Source organism: Perca fluviatilis, chromosome 15, assembly GCF_010015445.1.
Source record: "Perca fluviatilis chromosome 15, GENO_Pfluv_1.0, whole genome shotgun sequence".
NCBI classification, from domain to species: domain Eukaryota; kingdom Metazoa; phylum Chordata; class Actinopteri; order Perciformes; family Percidae; genus Perca; species Perca fluviatilis.
Window position 1 is genome coordinate 32,529,396 of NC_053126.1, and position 20,650 is coordinate 32,550,045.

A 20,650-nucleotide genomic window follows, 5' to 3' on the forward strand; every position below is an offset into this window, starting at 1 on the left:
CAGCAGCAGATTTTTTTCCAGACCCATAGATCTCTCGTCTCAGGGGGACATGAGGGAGGGAAGCACGGTCATTCGAAAATACTACCGTGTTTCTACTGATACAAAGCTTAATGCTAAATCAGTGAAGTATCCCTTTAATGCTTACCTGTTCAGGAGTAAATTAGCCAACTCGGCATCCTTTTGGGCTGCAAGCTGTCTCCATCTTTCAAATACTGTACATCTCCAATATTAACCCGGGTTTGATTTATGTCTCTTGTCATGCAATTGTATACATGCCAAGGTTTTTTAGGTCGAGTAGAATCTATCTCTGTTGATCCTGTTTGTTTGTTTGCTGCCTCCATGGCTGTACTACGGCTGTAGTGTGCTGGGTCTGCGTAGGTATCTCTGGCAACACAGCCCGCCTGTCAAAATGGGCAGTTGGTATTAACACAGGCCAAAAGACAGACATTCTGTCACGGAACAGAAATTTCAAAGGAGAAAATACTGGCTTTAGTATTGTTGTCAGAATCGATAGTATTTCAACTTTTTATGTTTCCTTAAAGGGATATTTCACCGTTGGAAAGATGAATATATCTTTAAATTGGGACACTTATGTAGTAGAAATGTGAAATCTTTTTAGAAATTGGTGCCTTCTAGGCCGACAAAAGCCAGAAAATGTGTTTTTGGCTCATGTGGATGAAAGACACCAAATAAATGCACTTGCTTCGCTGCTCTACAAGTCCACTCCCAAGCCACGCCTACCACTTACAAACATAGACAGACAGTGAGGCATTCAACTCAACTCAAGTGTGTTTTATTGTCATTTTAACCATATACACAAAACGTTTCACTGAGGCTCAAGTGGTGTTACACATTTAAAATATATAAAAACGACATTATATAAAAACGACATTATATAAAAGCCCTTACCCGGCTAGCGGCATCGAGCGACACCGCAGGCTGAGCTGCTGGTCTCCGTGGAAGGCAAAGACGTTCTCTAAATACATCCATGGGCGAAGCTCGCATAGTGTCCAGTATTCCGTCTACCGGCTAGCGGCACCGCAGGCTGAGGGGCTGGTCTCCGTTGCAGGCGAACCTTGCGTAGTTTGTCGAGTATTCTGTCTGTAATAAAGTTTCCTGCATATTCTCCGATCTGTACCAATGTATCCTGGTGGTACACATGTGCGGTAGTTTGAATGCACATAACTGTTGTAAAAGTTTGCTGCTGAAAAGAGAGGGCTGTAGCTTAGCTCCAAGATGGCTGACACTCTTCTCGCATCGGGACGCTTCAGAAAGTGACAGTCCCACCCCCTATGTGCGGGTTGAAAAAATGCGGAAGTAGTTCCTACTACTGGCTGTAGTCCACAGCCTCTGGGCAAAAATGCGTCATCGGAGGCTTTTTCCAGACACACAGAACAGCTATCTCTCGTCTCAGGGGGACATAAGGGAGGGAAGCATGGTCATTCAAAAATACTACTGGGTTTCTACTGATACAAAGCTTAATTCCGATTACGGTGAAGTATCCCTTTAATATCTGATGACATATTGTGGTCATTTTTGGATTTAATACTTTTAAGTAAAATACTGTTTTAGACTGCACTTTGGTTTAATTGTGTTCTTTCATTTTGAACAAAAAAATATTATTTTTTAGGTGATGTCTTTTATTGATCTTTGTTTTTCTTTGTAGTGGTTGTGAAAACCCTTAGGCCCTGCCAGCTCCTGTATGCCTGCTGTTTGCTACAGCACCCCCCACAGAGTGGCACCATGAACACTACCGCAGGGTGTTCCTCCTCACGGAAAGGGGAACTGTGTGTGTTTGTGTGCGAGAGACTGCACCAGGGGTTCGTACCCATGAGTGTGCATCAGAGGCGCTGTAACACCTCTTACCACCACCAGGGGGACGATGTGTGTGTGTGTGTGTGTGTGTGTGTGTGTGTGTGTGTGTGTGTGTGTGTGTGTGTGTGTGTGTGTGTGTGTGTGTGTGTGTGTGTCGAAATGACGGAGTGAAATAAGGCTATATTTAGAGAGAACGAAAGGAGTAGAGGAGGAGAGATGGAAGGGAGAAAAGGATCCTCTAATGGGTTTTTGGCTACTTGAGCAGGAAGATTCAGAGAAGACCTCTCTGTGTGGTGCATTCAAGGTTGTACATTCATGTAGCCAGTTTAAAAGCCTTATTTTTATGTTGGTTTTCAAACTGTGGCACCACTGCTTTCCCCAATCCCTCTAAGGAAAGAATTGTTTGGAAAATCCTAAAATTACACTAATTAAATTCAGCTTACACAGCTTCTCATGAAACACAATGAAATATCTGAACTACTCTATTTGTATCTGAATGTAAAAAATAGGCTACTTCAGTTGTCACAAAAATTAGTTTCCTGTGTCTTTCCAGAAGTGAATGCCAACTGGCTATTTGTCAATCCAACATTTAACATGAATGCACTTATCATGCTTTTAATGGCACCCACATAATGACTGTTGGAACTGTCCCCTCTATGGGTTGTAATTATGTGGTGTGGTGTGTATGGCCAGAGGCTTTGTAGTGAGTGTTAGCAAGTGTTGGTTTGGTCAAACGACTATGAAAGGTTTTGTTGGGTCAATAACTCCCCTGAGAAAGCTCTTCAAATGTCAAGTTTGTCATGAATAAATAAAATCATGGTGACCGCAGTGTGTGTGTGTGAGACAGCAGTGTGTGTGCGTGTGTGTGTGTGCGTGGGTGTGTGTGTGTGTGTGTGTGTGTGTGTGTGTGTGTGTGTGTGAATTGAACCATAAGCACAGCTTTGCCTGTGATATTTACATGTGTATTTATGTGAAGTACAGGTCACAGCTGTGGTTCAGGTGTCTTTAAAGCAGTTTACCACACTGCTTTCTTATTCCAAGGTGCTCATAGCTTGTCACAAGTTCTGCACTTGTTTAGCTCTCTGTGGTTTAAAAAAGACAAAGTTAAAACTTTAGTGTGTAACTTTTTGATATTATTGAACGTCCGTTGCATTCAAACCATTGACAAATGATCAGCTCCACACAATTCTCTCTGTATTTCTCAGTATGACTATGTTCAGTAAATTGTGTTGTGGTGACTTTCCCGCGCAGAAGCTCGAGTGAAGATAATTACCTCTTCTGAAGAGTCCATCATGTTTTTTTAATTCTCAGTGTCCTCTTTGGCTACTCACAACTGCGTGGAGGAGGGGTGGGGGTGCGTGCGCAATCACAGAAGGCTGTATCAAGGGAGATAGTGTTGTTGTCATTACTTAGAATTCCTCAAGGGGGCGACAAACTACACACTATAGCTTTAAAGCTATAGCGCATTTTATTTTAATGGACTTCCGTTACATTCAAGTGGAGGAGGGGTGGGGGTGGTGCGCGATCACCGGAGGCTTGCGTCATATGGATGCAATGCCAGTGTTGTTGTCATTACTTAGAATTCCTCATGGTGGAGACAGAAACTACACAGTATAGCTTTAAAGAAGACAGCATATTGAAGTCCTCACCTCCTAGTGCACCGATTATTAGCTTGCAAGAGACAAAAGTGTGGAAGAAATTCTATAGTCAAGATTTGAAAACATCTAGCTTTTAAATCTGCCATATTAATCATGTTGGCAATGTGTATTTCATTTATATTATGTGTATAATAAAGATAATATAAGCTGGGTCAGAAAACACTAAGTGTGGGTGATTTCACCTGCACTATAATGGCTCACATGGTAAATTCAGCATTTGATATGTTTCCATTCAGTGCAACAGAAGAGTTGTCATGAGTGTCATGCTATATTCACAACGCTGCATCTCTCATACATGCATTCCAATCCAATTTTGCTGGGTTGTTTTGTTCCATCAGTGTTACGTAAGCTACTGTAAAGTAAGTATTATAACACAACAGGTGTTGAGCTACAGACAATGTTGGGAAGGATACTTTCAAAACATATTCCATTACAGAATACAGAGTACATGCCCAAAAATTTAATTTGTAACGTATTCCGTTACATTACTCAATCTGAGTAACGTATTGTTTTTATTACTTGGATTACTTCCACATTGAATTGCATTTGTGTAGGAATGTGGCCATCAAATCCTGCTTACTAAACAGGCCTATTCCGGTAAAAGCTTCCACAGTAGCATACTACAAAAATCTAACTGCAGTCTAAGTTACCACAAGCTAATTTTAGCTAACGTTAGCTAGCAAGTTAAACAGGGCTAGTCAGTCTTTCAACGGCTCTGGGGCTAGTAAATCAGCACATAGGAGAATGTAAAGTTGCATGTCAACTAAGCAGGTAGCTACCTGATACAACTATAAAATGGAAATGTATTCTAAATAACAACTATTTAAACTGTAACTGTAACGGAATACAGTTACTCATAATTTGTATTCTGAATACGTAACGCCGGTACATGTATTCCATTACTCCCCAACACTGGCTACAGAGATGTTTTAAATAATTAAAAAACAAGTAAATACTGTAGTTAAATAACTACAGACAAAATTAAAACAATCTTATAGTTATATAAATAATTAAGTGAACTTTGAACTTACTTTGCAAATTAAAAATGTACATTCAGTACATTGGAGCCTCTTTTTTTATCGATAATTAGTTAAAATCAGCTCCACCTCAAACAGCTGCAACACTAAAATGCTGCTTACACAGTAATTCACCACAAGCTTACTTTTTAAATATTGTATCTCTTATATTTGTATTGAATTGCCCTGGTGTATGAAATTTGTAGTACAAATAAAGTTGCCTTACCCTGCCTTCATCTGTAATATTAATTCAGTAATATACAATAATTTGATACTCAGCATAAATAATACTTTATGATACTTTAGGAAATACTTTATACATAATACTTGTATACTTTTATTTGAGTAAAGTTTTGAATGCAGGACTTTTATTTATTTCAAATTTTAGTTAAGGAGTAAATTTGGGAAATATGCATATTTGCTTTACATTTATTCATTTGACAGGCACTTTTGTCCAAAGTGATGTACAAATGAGGTACAATCCAAGCCACAGTCAAGGAGCAGCCTTCGAAAATAAATCATGCAGCCCCTAGTTCCATGTTCCACCTTACACAAGTGACACAAGCTGCATGAAGTCACACATCCATTTTCTCAGTCGAAAGTTAGATGATAAGATTGATCATGTCAGTATACAGTACAAATACAGTCAAGCTGGAGCCAGTAGCCAGTTAGCTTAGCATAAAGTCTGGAACCCCTAGTTTCCAGTCTTTATGCTGGGCTTATGCTCCATAAAGTTGACTTGTGGGTAACAAACAATAGCAGTAAACTATCCTCTTATTGTGCACAACTGCGCAGTTCTTAGATATCTTAAAGCCCCAGAATGATTGGATTCAACACCATGTACCTGTATTGGATTCAACACCATGTACTTAAATGTCCACTGAAACACTACAGGATCAAAAAAAGAATAAAGTAGCAGACCTTAGCTCCAGTCAGCTTACTCATTCAGTGGCCATCTTCAAGTGTGGTCTGAAAAAATCTGAGATTTTATTTTAAGGCGACATCATCCAGTCCTACCATCAAGCCTACTCATGTCCCTTCATCCCATCAAGCAAATAATTATGTTTTAGGAATATTTAGGAATAATCCACATGTAGGTTGTCAACTGAAATGATAAACGACTACTTGGAGGTTCACAGAGGGCCACAAGATTAATGTAGAGCCACCATAAGGCTTTTAATGTCAGTTAATACTATGCTTTTCTCATGCATATTATTTAAACTAATTTACAATAAATTATATTATCACAAATCACACAAGAATTGCCCCACAGTGAGACTTAGGTAATCATGGGCAAGACAAGCCCCACCTAATCACAGTGATGTGACTTGAGTCAGTCATGTAGCTTTATTTAATTTCTAAAAGTATTTCAAACTTAAAGTGAAATTGCACCCTGTACACTATTTCAGCACTTTCAGTGCAGGACAATGTCTGCTTCACCACTGGGAAGTGCCAACAAACAATTACCAGCAAAACAAGCGCTCCCAAATTAAAATTGCGTTCTGAAGTTGATTCAGCACTCCACATCCAGCAATGCTTCTATTTTTGTGTCATTTGGTGCCAGCGACCCACATTAGCTACTTCAGGGCTAGATGGCACCACAGGGGAACAAACAGCACATTTAAAGCTTTTCATTTTTCATAGGCCAGCTCTGTTCACTGAAATCTACACCCTATATCCGCTCTCTCAGCAGTGGACAGCTCATTAATGTGAGCACTAATCCAGGATCCTCTGACACCAGAAGGGGCTCATACACTACTACACAGAACCAACCATACCTGGGTATTTTGAAGAATTTCAATGTGTTAGAACATGATTAAGGTCTGTCACACAGCTGTCACAATCTGATGAACAACATTTTTTTCTTCAATTCTGCTTAAAACATGAAAGAGGCTCTCTCTTCAATTACGGTATGTTGTGATTGTGTTGCAGTCTGAAGAATCCCTCAAGGACACTTTTATTTTGAGGGTACTTATATCGTGTACTTATGTGCATTGTACTTATGGTTTCTTGTACAGTAACATCTATTTCTTACTCAAAAATAACTAAATAGTCAAAGATTTAGGAATCACTAAGAGTCTACAGCCAGGCCAGTAGCTATGTGAGGCTGCACTTAGTAAAATTAGCATGCCAAAATGTTTGTGTGGCAGGATGAGGTTTTCCCCTACCCCTTACTTGTACACGGGAGCGCGCATCAGCGCACCTGGGATTCATCCCGCTTGATTGAGAGAGGTGGGGGCATTCTGTTTCTCTGTCTTCTCCATAGACAGTATATAAGAATGGACCAACAGATCCCATTGCTCTGGACGGAGACCAGTGAAGGCTATTAGAAGCACTTTTCCGGTGTACTTACAAACTTTCCAATCCATCGTTTTATGAGTGAATAACCTATATATACTAGTGTAGACCTTTGGTATCATTTCGGGCATTATTAGTGGGGTCATTTAAGAGATACAAACGTGGGTCCATTAGCCCCGCACTAAGCTATTCAGCGGCTAACGCTACTCTACGCTAACTCTCCCAATGTTAGACCCAGGTGAAAAAAGCTTCTGTGGGGGTGTTTGGTTTGAGGTCATGGTGCAAAGGACCCTAGGGTGAATTACTCCGAACCATCACTTTAACATGGTATTTTATTTTATCAATGGGAAACATACATGTGTCCAGACAAGGCTAGCAGCAGCAGCACTGCGTCAGACACGTTTCTGTGGTCTAAAGACACAGAAAAATCCACGCAGCCGCCACGCAGCTGACACGCAACAGAAACGCCACGCTCACGCCACGCAGGCAGTGTGTAACCGGCCTTATTTGCTGTAGTGTGGGCTGCTGTGCGTGTGTGTGCACTCTGCCGGGATCTGAGAGCGGTGTGTCCTGCAAATCGGTAAGTTGCTGTGTCTGCCTGCTTGCTTTAAATTTATTGCGGTCCTGTTTTAATAGTGCGTTTCACACCACAGTTGGACTGGGCTGCAACCTTGTATATGCTGCTGCGAGGCTACCATGGTTGCCAATTAAAGGGCCAGTACTCCCCGGCACGTTCTCCTCTCGCTGGTGCTGTCCTGGACTACATGGAGCTGCTCTGGAGCGAATAGAGCTGTTCTGGACTACATAGAGCTGTTCTGGATGACAAAGTTTACATCTTCTGGACTAGTACAGCAAAGGTTGGAAAACCCAGATAATCATTGGGTTATTGATATTGGTGGTGTCAGCCTTAGACTGTACACAAATATTGTTTTATGTAAATACTGTAGATTAACTGTTGTACATATTGCATGCATTGATCTTGGTTAATTTTATTTACTTTCATTATGCATGGTGGTTTATTGATTTTAATTGTGTTTTGTTTCTTTTTCTAATATCCATTATATCCCATTTTACAGAAAAGATATTGCTATTTTAAACATATCGAACAAAATAAAATTGTATATTTTTATAATTACTTTATTGTCTCTGACTAACCCTAATTTTGGAAACACAACTGTGTTTTAAAGGTCTTGGGCCAAGTGGAGTTGTCAGAAATCTTAAATTCACATAAAACACACCGGGGCTGCATTCACATTCACCAGCTAACTTTACAGAGAACATTGAGGGCAGAACACCATCCCACATAACCAAATATTTTCTGTCTAGCTCAGCTGAAAACACCGGATCTGCAGTACATTAGGATAAAGCCTGACATCCGTGTTGCCGTTCTCAAAATTCCTTCACTATGGGAAACAACAACAAACTTTGAGCTAGCCAGATGCTGAAAATGGCATGTTTTGAAGAAAACTTGAATCGTGCAATAAGGCAGGTCTGCTTAGTTCTTTCTGTGAATGATTTTTTTCTCCTATCCTACAATGTATCTGTGGTGTAGCCAGACCTTACTCAACAACGATATGAAGATAGGTCTGGCAATGCAAAACTACCCGTAGGTTGCCGACAAACATGATCTTCACCTTTGCAAATGACTTTACCAGATAGTATGTGACTGTCCTGCTTTTATTAAAAACATTTGAACTAACCACACACCCTTGCCTCATTCATGGACTTACAGCGGTGCGATGCTGGGAATGAATACTTTAACCCCTGATTACAGGTTACATATTTATCAGCATCAACTAAATAATTATTTGAAGTGGTCATATTATGCTTTTTGGCTTTTCCCCTTTCCTTTATTGTGTTATATATCTTTTTTTGTGCATGTAATAGGTTTACAAAGTGAAAAAGCCCAAAGTCCACCCCAAAGGGACTTACCATCTCCAACAGAAAACACTGTTCACAAACAGCTCCAAACAGCTCTATTGTAGTCCAGCCTTTACTTCAGAGACAAATGTGGTCACTTTGTAACACACGTTATAATGCTCAGGCGAGCAGCTGCTAGCGTGGCACACCCTCATACTCTGCTTCTGACTGGCTAGTAGTCCTTACCTAGGTACTGCACATGTCCGACTCCCAACAAAGATGAAACAGAAGTGTGATGCCTCACTCTGTAGCTCAAACAGAGAGCTCAACACACAGGGTGAAAAGAGGAGCTGCAGCATGCAGTACAACAAAAATATGGTGTTTTCTGAAAATTAAACAAGTAAACCTATTCTGACATAACCTCTAAATACATTTATGAACCTGAAAATTAGCATAATATGAACACTTTAAAGCTCCATTGTATAATTTTTTGAGTTGATTCTTAGCAAAAAAAAACTTTGTTCTTTCACAAATATGTGCTCATTCATGTGTAATTACTTCCACAAACTAAAACTAAAAGTATTCTCATACGCGTAGAATCTTCCATTCAGAATCATTCGGAATACATACAAGCGAGTCGCTCGAATGATGGCAGCCATGTTGCACCTCCATGTAAAATGCATTAGCCAAAGAGGGACATACCTCCGCCTTTCGCACTTTTACACTCCGTGGCACTGTGACGAATGCCAGCCAGGAGATTACTCATGACTGCCGGCAGATTTGAAAGCCTGTTGAAGATGGAGGATCACATCTATTCTCGAGAACATGTAACTGAGTCGCCAAGGAAGCAAAAAAGTAAAAAAATTATAATAATAATTTAAACGACAACGCAACAGGAAAAGCAACAAGACCAAAGTTAATATTGAAGTGGCTTTTCCAAGATGGAAAGAAATTATGAGGAGCAAGGATTTTAAAAGGGACGCTGAAGTTGCCTGCTTTCTTCTCGACCGGTAATTCACATGTTTGTGTAAATTCAAAGTTTTATAGTTTAAAAATTATATTTATATAATTATAGTTGCTTGGCTATTACTATAGCATGGTTGTGCATAACGTCGTGATTTCCCCCTGCAGACAACTCACGTCATGCAGTTGTAACACAGACTAGGCTACAGCTAGAATAGCTGCATGTAAACGATGGAGATACTAAGGGCTCATTTCGGTTTTATTGACATTGTTCAAAAATATATTAAATATATTAAAAACACAAACCTCCATTGCTTCTCTCCTTTGTCTTTGAAGGGCTTCCACTCTCTTCTTGTCATCTTTGGAAAGTGTCTCTTTAGTTTTTCTTTGCCTAGGCGGTCTCACCGATCCACTGCCACCGGCTCTGTCTTTTGGTTTTTCTTCGCCTTATTTCCCTCTTCTTTTAGCTTCCCTCGCACCTCCGTTGCATCAACTGATCACTGAAAATATGTAGCCTACGCTGTAAACATTGCCTTACACTATTAATCTCGTACAATATACAGAACGGACGGCCATCGTGGGAATTAAAACGCGCTCGGAATGGGAGGGGCTAGAAAGTAATATTCAGTTGGTTGTCATATACAGTTTCGCCGCTAGATGGGAGAAATTCTTACACAATGTAGCTTTAAAGGAATATTTAAGAATGCTCCACATGCAACCCCAACACTAACCCTACCCTAACCCTTTGGTCATTACTTCTACAAGCCAATAGCTGTCCTGTATTTAATCTTACAGGCAAGTTTTGCGTTAACAGAAAGTGAGTGTAAACAGGATGTTTATTAATTTCAGCACCTCTTGATGACACATTCATACTGTTGGAGAGCATTGAGCACTTGCTAAGTCATGACAAATTAGAGTGTGTATGAGCGTGTATGTGTCCAGGCATGTGCATATGACTGATGTAGCCTCTGTGCTGCTGGGAGTTGTTATTTGCTAACAGGAGCCTTAAGCAGAGCATATGGTGTTATAAGCTGTTATAGGGCTACGAGGATACAGCTTAGCACACATAACAGCTACTGAGCTGATAGCAACTGTTCCTTAGGTTTTCTTCAATGTAAATACTGACAAACGAAGTGACAAGGGGATGATTGCTGGTTAATAATTTCCGTGTATTTTTGTCATAAAGGAGAGGACAATCCAAAACCGACCTCACCAGAAAAACAACAGCATCAGTAATTTGTCCAAATGCTTAAAACATTATATTGATGTTTCTGTGACATTATAATGCCACAAAAACTCATAAAGAGGAGGTCGAGGAGATTTCCATGCCCTAACCCTAAACTAAGAAAACCTCAACAACAACAATCAATTTTCTTCAATTTTATTTACGTATAGTATCAAATCATAACAAGAGTTATCTCAAGAACCTTTACAGATAGAGAAGGTCTTGACCGAACAATACCAACAATTCCCCCAAGAGCAAGCATTTGGTGCAACAGTGGCGAGGAAAAACTTCCTTTCAGGCAGAAACCTCAGACAGACCCGGGCTCTTGGTGGGCAGCCATCTGCCGGTTTTGACACAGAGACACTGATACAGATATAGAGAAATATGATTCATAATAATTATAGTAGTTGGTATGATGAACAGTGGCAATCATAGTAACAATAAAGATAATTGAACTATGACTAGAAATATTAGTTGTAGCAGTTCAGGGCATAGCAGGGTGTTTGTCTAATTCTGTGTTCTAGTGATACCGTTGCTGAACTCATGCTTTTAGTGATAGGACAACCGTAACCACTAATTCATCTCAAATTCTAGAAATTGATTATCTTTCCTTGCTTTCTTACAGTGACAAACTGAAAAGAACATTCATCACAAGGACACAAGCATGGAGTTGGATTAAGTGTGATAGTATTTCATTAACTACTCCAACAATGGAGATACATTATCATTCCTCTGACATTTTAAGGTTTATATTTAGTACTTCTCTTATTTTCAATACAACTTTTGAAGAGATAAAAACTGACAATGAACTAATCCGATTAACTAACTACAACTAGCTAGTATTGTGTGTGTATCCAAAGTCTGAAAGACCTTCTTCCTCTGTGCCTTAGAGCTTCATTGTTGTCTGAAACTATAATGAGCCACACTGTTGCACTGGGTGACAAGTTCCTTACCATGAACACACTGAAAATAGTCCCAAACAAATACGTGATTTCCTCCTGTTGAGTAACATTGGCTAAAAATTACAATGGACAGCTGTTTTAGCAAATTACTGAGCATTTTTTAAATAAACTCTCCATTTGACAAATGTTTTAGGGGAGAAAAGTTATGGTTGCATGCCTTGTTTGATTTGGTTCTTTTCATAGGATTTGTAAACAATATTAAAACAAAGAATAACAAAGCTGTTTGGAAATACTGGACTGAGCATTTAGGAACTGGTTTCAGGAAGTTTTCTTGTTGCAATCTGAACAGCTCCTCCTGGTTTTCTTAAAGTCCTATCTGATCTTTAGAGTGTAGTAAACAGGCACCAAAACAGTCAAGAGGTAAGGGTGTTCAAATCAAGCCACTAAGGAAATCTGCTGCATTTCTTACCTCCCTCACACACACACACACACACACACACACAGCACAGCACAGCACAGCACAGCACAGCACAGCAACAGCACAGCACAGCATGTCACAACTGCAGATCATTCTGCAGTAATCTGCTGCATGTGTGAATGTACTGTATATAGCAAGTCTAGGGGCTTACTGCACATGTTATTTTTTGTGCTCAATTAGCTGTTTTTGCAAAAGCGTGTGTCTCTGCATTTAGCCTGTGTGTGTGTGTGTGTGTGTGTGTGTGTGTGTGTGTTTGTGTTCGTTGACTGTGTTATTGACACCCCGTGAGGCGAGAGGACAGTAGAGATCACTCAGAGGTTAAACGCTTTATTTCTTGACATGTCATCAAATATAGTATGGTGTCCCTGTCTCTCACTCGCTCTCTCGCTCTGCAACCTCTCCTCTTACATTTATGCTTTTCTCAGTCTCTCTCTCTCTCACTCCTGCAATGGGCAACACTTAGAGAAAGAAAGCTCTGTCGCAGCATTATCCTGAAAAGCACAGAGGGGGAAGGGGGACCCTGGTGGATATATTGCCTATAGCGCAACAAAACCACTAGAGAGGAAAGGGGAGAGAGAGCGGTGCTAAATGTTTTTAAAAACAGAAGAAAAGACACTGAAAAAGATGGGAAGATTTAAAAAAACGCTGTTTGTGTGTCATTAAATATCATCATCCGGTTGTCTTTGTTTTGCTGCAGAGGTATGGAGATTTTGCAGTGACGTAAGCAGCTAGCACTGTGTTCCATGCTGAAGGTCGGAAGCAATGTTCCTGCTCCATAAATAACACTGGCTAAGTCATTGTTTTTGGGTGAATCGATTAATAAACAGGGCCAGTTTCCACCCACTGACCACCTGTCTCACCTTAGCTTTTAAAGGAATAGTTCATCTTTTTGGGTAATTTTGTCAAGATTCAGGTGCAAATAGATTCAGGTGTGTCAATGTCTGTGTGTTAAGCACAGAGCTGGAGTAAGGGAATGTTTAGCCTAGCTTAGCATAAAGACTAACTGACAAAAAAACTACTGCAGGTGTTCCCAAACATTTTTGGCTGCTGTACCCTTCACCATCCCTCATGGAGGATGTTATTTAACATTATTATTTTTTACTATTACTATTTAAGTGGATATCATTAAAATATTTTTATTTTTAGGTCGGTTTGGTCGGTTTTAGACTCGACTTACAGCTGTGAGTCAGCTTTCCCCACTTTGAACAATATTAACACCAAGTACTGTTCCTGGCTCACCAGTGAGCACCTACACATGTGCATGAGAACGTTACGACTAATTTTATTTATGGTTAATATAGCTATTTGTTTTCCAACCAAGTTCAATGTGTCTGCATGTTAAAAGTAGCCTACTTTGAAAATGTAAAATTGTACAATGTACAATGCCTCCCTGTCGTCCATTATTTCCTGATCTGATAATAGACACCTCCAAAAGCATTAACCCGCTTATACCATGGTCAATTGCCAAAAAACATTTTTCTTAAAGGAGTAATATGTAATACTGACATCTAACATTTAAAATGGGTACTGCAGTCCAAATTGAAAATAATGGAGAGAGTCATCTCCCCCGGTCCCCCTCCCCAGACTCGAACCTCATGCAGGTTGCCAGGTTGCGAACGTCCCACGACGTCAATGTTAGCTAGATGCTGGCTGGCTATGTTGACGTAAAAGACTGTGACCTCGCAGTGCTCTATACCCGGCTCACAGTCATCTTTCGTCAGCTAAACTTAACTGCAAGGGCCGCTAAAAAAAAGTGACCTAACACTTTGTACTGAGATCACAGTCACTGTTGGTCTGCTAAACTTAGCTGCTATGGCCGCTTAGCAGAAGTGGGGGGGGGGGAGAATATTGACAGGGGGGAGACTGAAACACTACTTTCCAGACCCTGTTAATTATAAAAATAATTAAATAAAAATATACCCTTTCTTCCATAAAGTTGATAACCTTGTCTAAGTTTATGTGTAAATATTTGTTGTTGCATTGTATTTACAAAATAATTTACTAAAAGCAGCTTGTTTATACACTGTACATTACATATAGTTGCATGTCAGTTTGTAACAAAGTGGGAATCATCTAACTGTCCAACATTTCATAACCGTGAACCTGGCGATGGAAGCCACAAAAATATTCTGTAACGATTTCAACACATGGTGTTACAACTGACTAGGTTGGGGATGTGTGTTCGGTGCAGTTAGCTTATCGTTGCTTGTAGCTTACTGGTTATTGTGATTATACATTTTGTACAGTATATTTATATATATTATATTATTTCTTAAATGAGCTGAGGTACAATCTTTTCCATGCACTAATAGGCTCTGGTTTTGTCTCCATCAGCTCCTCCCTCTTCAGCTGCTAAACGCTCCACTATGTTCACCAGCTAGTCTCTAACTGTGTCTGTTTGCTGTTAGTGGCTGAGCAGGTAGTGTACAGTGGTGTTTTAGGGTTTTTTCACTGAAAACAGCTGGCAGTTGCTGCTGGAAAGGAGGTTAATGAGAAGAGGGCAGTGGAATCAAAACAACAAGCTAAATAGGCTAAAGGGCTCTGTAACGCTTAGAATAACTGCAGAGTTGGTGATTATTTGTGTTTTTGTCACTATGAGCAACACCTTCAGCCTTACACATATTAATTCAATCCATTGTTGACATAAAAATATTGATTATTGCCGCTTTAATTGACTAAAACAAGTATCTCTTCTAGCATAGTGTGACATCCATTAATCTATTTGATGTTCATTGAAAGGAATGCGATGAAATTCTATTTTTACAGTTTTGTAATGTGTGTCTAGCTTGGTAGAATTTCACATTCTCTTACCTAAAACTGGTCAGATCAGCAAACAGCTTATATATGCAAACAGGACCATCTTAGCTTATTTTTCGCCTGCCTAACTGCAGGACCTTAATTATGACACTCCAGCATGACATCACGGTATAATGATGGTGAACAAAAATAACTCCAATGTAAAACAAAGCCTCTGAGAATGAGGTCAAAATGACATTAACAGTGCTGCAATTGCTGTGTGTGGTACAGGAGGTGTAGGCTTATGTAAGTGTAGGTTTGTTTTTGTGTTATCTTTGTTTTCTTTCTTACATTTGACACTTACGATTTTATATGTATGTATTTTTTCTCATCTTATTATCCTTGATGCTTAGGCAATATTGTTTTTCTGACATTCATGCCAATAAAGCAATTTTAATTAAATTGAAAGAGAGAGGGAGAGAGAGAGAGGGATAGAGAGGGAAGGTTTTGCTTACAAAGAAACACCATTCAGCTGAGACGTCCACCTGAATGAGGCGAGCTGAGACGTACGGCCCGATCAATAAACGGATACGAGCGTCCCAGCCTGCCGAGCTCAGCAGAAAAAGAAAAAAAGAGGGGCAGCCGGAACGAAAACGAGGGGGTGAAGAGTGACCCCCCATCCTGTTCTGCTTCTTCCTCTACTGCTTCTTACTCTTTCAACACCCCGCCAACCAAAAGCACCTCTCATCCTGTCACCCCCTCCCCTCTCTGTGTCTCTCTCCCTCCTTCTCTGCAGCAGACTCGAGCGCAGTCAGCTACTACGGGGACTGCAGTGTTACGCTATAGCACAAGAGCTGGAGAGAACGAGAAAGGAGGGGGAAGTAGAGGAGGGAGAGGACGTGGAGGGGGTTGGAGGGGCTGAATAGCGATAATAAGCAATCCAGCACTCAGCTCTGGAATCGTGGTAATAAAGCAGCACGAGCTGTCAGTGGTGATGACAGGGAGAAAAGGAGCGGGGGGACTGTGCAGACTGTAGAAGAGAATTGGACAGAAGGAAAAAGAAAGACAGAAAGAGATGGAAGACCGTGCTACCTTTGCAAGGATGTCGCATATTCTTAATGCACAAATGCGTTTATTGAACCAGTGATCCAGTCAATCATTTTCCTTCACTTTCTTCTAACATCCAACATTGTTCTTCAGCCGAGACGCTGGCAGGAATGAGCAGCTTCGCCCTCGTCGTTCTCCACCCAGCTAATCAGCTAAAACCGAGCCGGCCACCTGACCTCAGCCTACCTGAGTGCTGCTGCGCTGGCTGCCCCCCCATCACCATCCAACCTATCTTTATGTCACTGCGCTGGCACCGAAACTATTGACTGCAACACTTTCAAAGTCACCGTCACCTCAGCTGTCATTCTGATGCTCCCCCAACCCCCGCACCATAACACCACCATGCCATCCAAATGGTTTTTTACCCCCCCCCCAATTTTCTGACATGTCGGGCTTTATGCATGAAAAAGCTACACAAGTCTAGTCTTAACAAGCTAAATATGAGACAGCTGCAACAAAGAAGAGTGCCTGTCCTATATGCTGTAGATTCACACTCAGTTCAAAGTCACTGTTAGATCTTCCTTTCTCTTATTCTTTAGTATTAATGGTATAAACCAGTGGTTCTCAACACTTTTTAAGTACTGCATACCTTGTGATGAGCTGTAATGCCTCACAGACCTACTGGCAACTACCGACACCCCCAGCTGCACATTTGGGACTCCACCTGTATATAAAAAAGACCATGCGGCTCTTCACTTTATGCGAGATTGGAAGCACTCAGAGAGGAACATGCACTCTTCCCTGCACACTCTGTCAAGCTGTTTTTACAGAGATCGTAATTTAGTGCTTGTAAATATAAAGGCCCTTTAGTGAGAGATGTGTTTCAGTGAAAGGCATTTTCTAACCTCTACAAAAAAGAACAATATGCTGCAGGTAGAGGCTATTTGAAGGTGAGCTACTTGACAAATACTCACAGTTCACTTTGGAACCATGGCAGATACCTGACAGAGCTACAGGGCAGCTAAAATGCGTAGCTGCGTCTGATGGAACATCTACTGATGCATTCCAGCCAGTTTTTTTTGGTCGTCTATCTCAGGGCAGGACAACTTTATAACCAGACAAGAACATTGATATTGGACAAACACTTTCTATAACTCCTGTGCATGTCAATTACAGTACAGTTAAGGTTAGGGAAAGATCATGGTTAAGGTTAATAATGCAAACTGCATTTCCTGCATGAAAGTCAGACATGTTACACACCCATCTACGTGCTGTAAGGGGGCACACTATTTCCTGCACTAACACTAATGACACCACATTGGGCATTAATCGCAAGGTGCAGAATCATCCAATTTGGACGTAATTTCCAAAGATAATGGGTTGGAACATGCTTCTCCAGTGTGTTCTTTTACTTAGATTTTGAGTATGACGTGTGTGTGTGTGTGTGGGTGTGTGTGTGTGTGTGTGTGATAGTGTGTGTGTGTGTAGCTGTGCATGTGTATGTTCCTGTATCTATAGTTTTTATGTGCGTAAATTACCCCATTTGGTGTGTATTCATGCCTCTCTACAGACCATGTGCACAGGTCAGACTCTGTGTGTGTGTGTGTGTGTGTGTGTGTGTGTGTGTGTGTGTGTGTGTGTGTGTGTGTGTGTGTGTGTGTGTGTATGTATACTTGTAGTATGTGTGTCTCTGTTTGTGTTTCTCCACGCTAAGTCACAGAGAGTCAATATGCTGTCTCTGTGCGTATGGCAGAGTCTACAGATAACCTCCACTCACAGTGATCCTGGTCAGCACTGGCTTCGCTCTGCAAATGGCCATATTTAGAGACAATTAAGCTGAGGGAGACACTGGTGAGAAATGGAGGACTGACCGATGAACAGGAGAAAAGAGAAAAACTTAGTTCACAGGTATAGATCAGAGAAATGGAGCAATATAAAAAGTGCAGGAGAAAGGTGGGAAATCAGAGATGAATCTCTAACTGATTGGAAGTTTAACGGTAGAAATAAAATACCAGCATACTAGAAAAGTTCCTATTAATTATTTGACAACACACACAATGGTGGAAGCGTGGATTTGGCCAGAAGTTCAAACTGCTAAGTCTCTGGACCATCATAATCTTCCGGTTTCTTATTGTCAGGGGGAAGGGACACGTATGCTGAGAGTTGTCAGTAGTGGTCAATGTGTCAATCTGTCTCTGTCCCTTGTCCCCATGTACCACCCCATGACCTCCTGCATCATCACAAACTGCGACTCTACGACTCTGCACCAACACCCACTTTCCACATCACATATTTTAAATATTCTGGGAGAGGCAGAAATCAAGGATGTAGCCTACATACTCTTGCTGGATTGCCACAGGACACAAACTTCAGACTATCGTATGAAAGGGGTATGCCCTGACCCTTACTCTCCGCTTTGCTACATGAAGGGTACACTATGTCCTGCATTTGTACTGGACATAATTTGTTACCAACAGACTGGTCTATTAAGAATTAAAACTGCCAGGGCTGTGCAAAGACAAGACCTGTACATGTTATGTTTTAGCTTCATCAAAAGACCTTTCCTCATGTTGCCATCAGGATACTGTCACATGCTCTTTGTGCTGAGAGAAACACACACTTGTCTTTTTTGAGTCATAAAGAATTCACCTCTGTGTTCTAAAGCAGTGCAGAGTAGTGCATGCCAAATTCAAAGCAGATTCAATAGGAGCTCTATTACCGTAAGTTAAGGCTACCAATGACATTTGATTCATTTGTGTTCCGTGCCGGCATGTACTGATAGGATGTGTGTTCTTTAACAAAGTTAAACAAAAAACAGACCAACCAAAGCTTAAAGAAGTGTTTAATAGCGCAAAAGTGTTTGCTCCACACATCCACACACTCACACCCTGACACTCGGGTATGAATGCATTCACCATCACCTGCCAGCACACGTAAGGTACGCAATCATGAATAAACATTAATGCATTCATGTGTATGTGCTCACCTACACATACACACACACACACACACACAGCTATTGGATAAAGTGTGAAGTGGCTGCTGCTTACAGGATTTGAGTTTTGCTTCATCAATAGCATATTAGATAGGAGAGAGCAGATTAATGCACAGGAGAGAGCAGATGAATAAATTGAAAAAGTGGAAAAGTGATTAAGTTGATTATTGGACTATCAAACAATTTCCATCAAATGTGGACTGATAGTGGAGAGAACTGGATCCCAAATTAGGGTCATGCCTAATTAAATCATGTTTTAACTGTTAAGTGTTTTGCTGAAGAAATAATTTGGCACACACATACAGACACTGGAGAGAGAGGTAGAAAGAGAGGGAGAGAAAGAGAGAAGGGTGGACTGATGCGCACTGACAAATGGGCATCAGTAGTGGCCAAATCGTAATACAGTGATAGAGTATCAATGCGAGAGATTAAAAGGAAAGAACAGCGGCAGAGTAACTAAGCACAGGAGAGGATAGAAGAGGAGAGGAAACATGGAGAGGAGAGGAGAAAATACTGCAGTGAATTTGACATCCTCCCCCTCTCCAAAACAGTGTAAGGGGTAAATTTACGCGCAACATTGCGCAGTGGCCAAAATTGTGCCAACCGTTGATATGTGAGCGCAGCGCCAGAGAGGAAAGGCGCAGGAACGCAGAGAAAAGGAAAATAAAAGGAAAATGATTGGTAATAAATTAGAATAGAATAAAAGACACTTGTCCAGCCACTCACCCGGGCGTATTTGGAGGAGTAAGGATCCTCGAACAGCGCCCACATAAAAGGTCGCCACGCGTCCCACCACGTCGCCCTACGGCCGTCCTCCTGCATGCACAGCCGCTTCAGGTCGCCGTCCGCCCCGCCGGTGAGCGCCGGATCATCTTCGGGTGCGTCCGGCTCGGGTTGCTCGAAGCTGTCCAGGGCTTCCTCGGCATCGCGGTGCTGCCGGTAGTTCATCCAGCAGCACGCCTCCACGTCCGTCTCATCGATGCCCCAGAAGGCAAGCTCCTCTTCGAAGAGCGGCCCACACACATCATTGGGGCAGTGGAGCTTGCCGGTACGGTAGTAGTTAAGGATAAAGGCGAAGGTCGCCGGGTGGCGGTCGAAGAAGAACTCGTCGGACTTGGGGTCGTAGTCGAAGTTGCTGTAGGCGTCGGGTTCGGTCAGCCAAGACAAGCGCGTCCCCGGCAGCGTCTTCAGGGTGCTCCGGTAGGTCTCGTGTCGGATCCCGCCGCAGTTGATCACGATCTTCTCGCTATCTGACGCCGAGCAAGTCATGGCTGCGCTGGAGCATGCTTCGGTCGGTGCGCCCGACTGCTGCTGCTGATGCGGCTACTGACCTTCCCCATCCACCACCGGTCCCTGCTCTGTAAGCTACTGTTATACCGTCCCGGCAAGGAGTCACAGAGCCAACTGAGAGGAGGAGAGAGGACAGGAAGGAGGAGTCGGCATGTCGGTGTGTGTCGGTGTGAGAGAGAGAGAGAGAGAGAGAGAGAGAGGTGTGTCTGCAAGTGTGTGTATGACAGAGAGGGAGAGTATGTGGGATGCGGATTTTATGAATCAATAGATTTGCCCGCTGAATGACTGACTGCCTGATTGACTGACTGACTGACTGACTGATTGAACTCATATTACTGGATCATTTGATGTTATTAAGGTCAAAACT

At 41.6% G+C, this 20,650-nt stretch overlaps 1 protein-coding gene across 8 annotated transcripts in view; it reads right to left on the reverse strand.

Moving 5' to 3' along the window:
* The window catches only part of LOC120574086 (potassium voltage-gated channel subfamily C member 1-like), a 118,085-nt gene extending 97,647 nt beyond the window's left edge, over window positions 1–20,438 (reverse strand). For all 8 annotated transcript variants that reach the window (XM_039824159.1, XM_039824156.1, XM_039824158.1 and 5 more), the window contains exon 1: window positions 19,720–20,438. In XM_039824159.1, the coding sequence (XP_039680093.1) occupies window positions 19,720–20,262 (543 nt within the window). In that variant the 5' untranslated portion in view covers window positions 20,263–20,438. The remainder of the gene's footprint in view (window positions 1–19,719) is intronic.
* Between the last annotated feature and the right edge of the window lie 212 nt (window positions 20,439–20,650).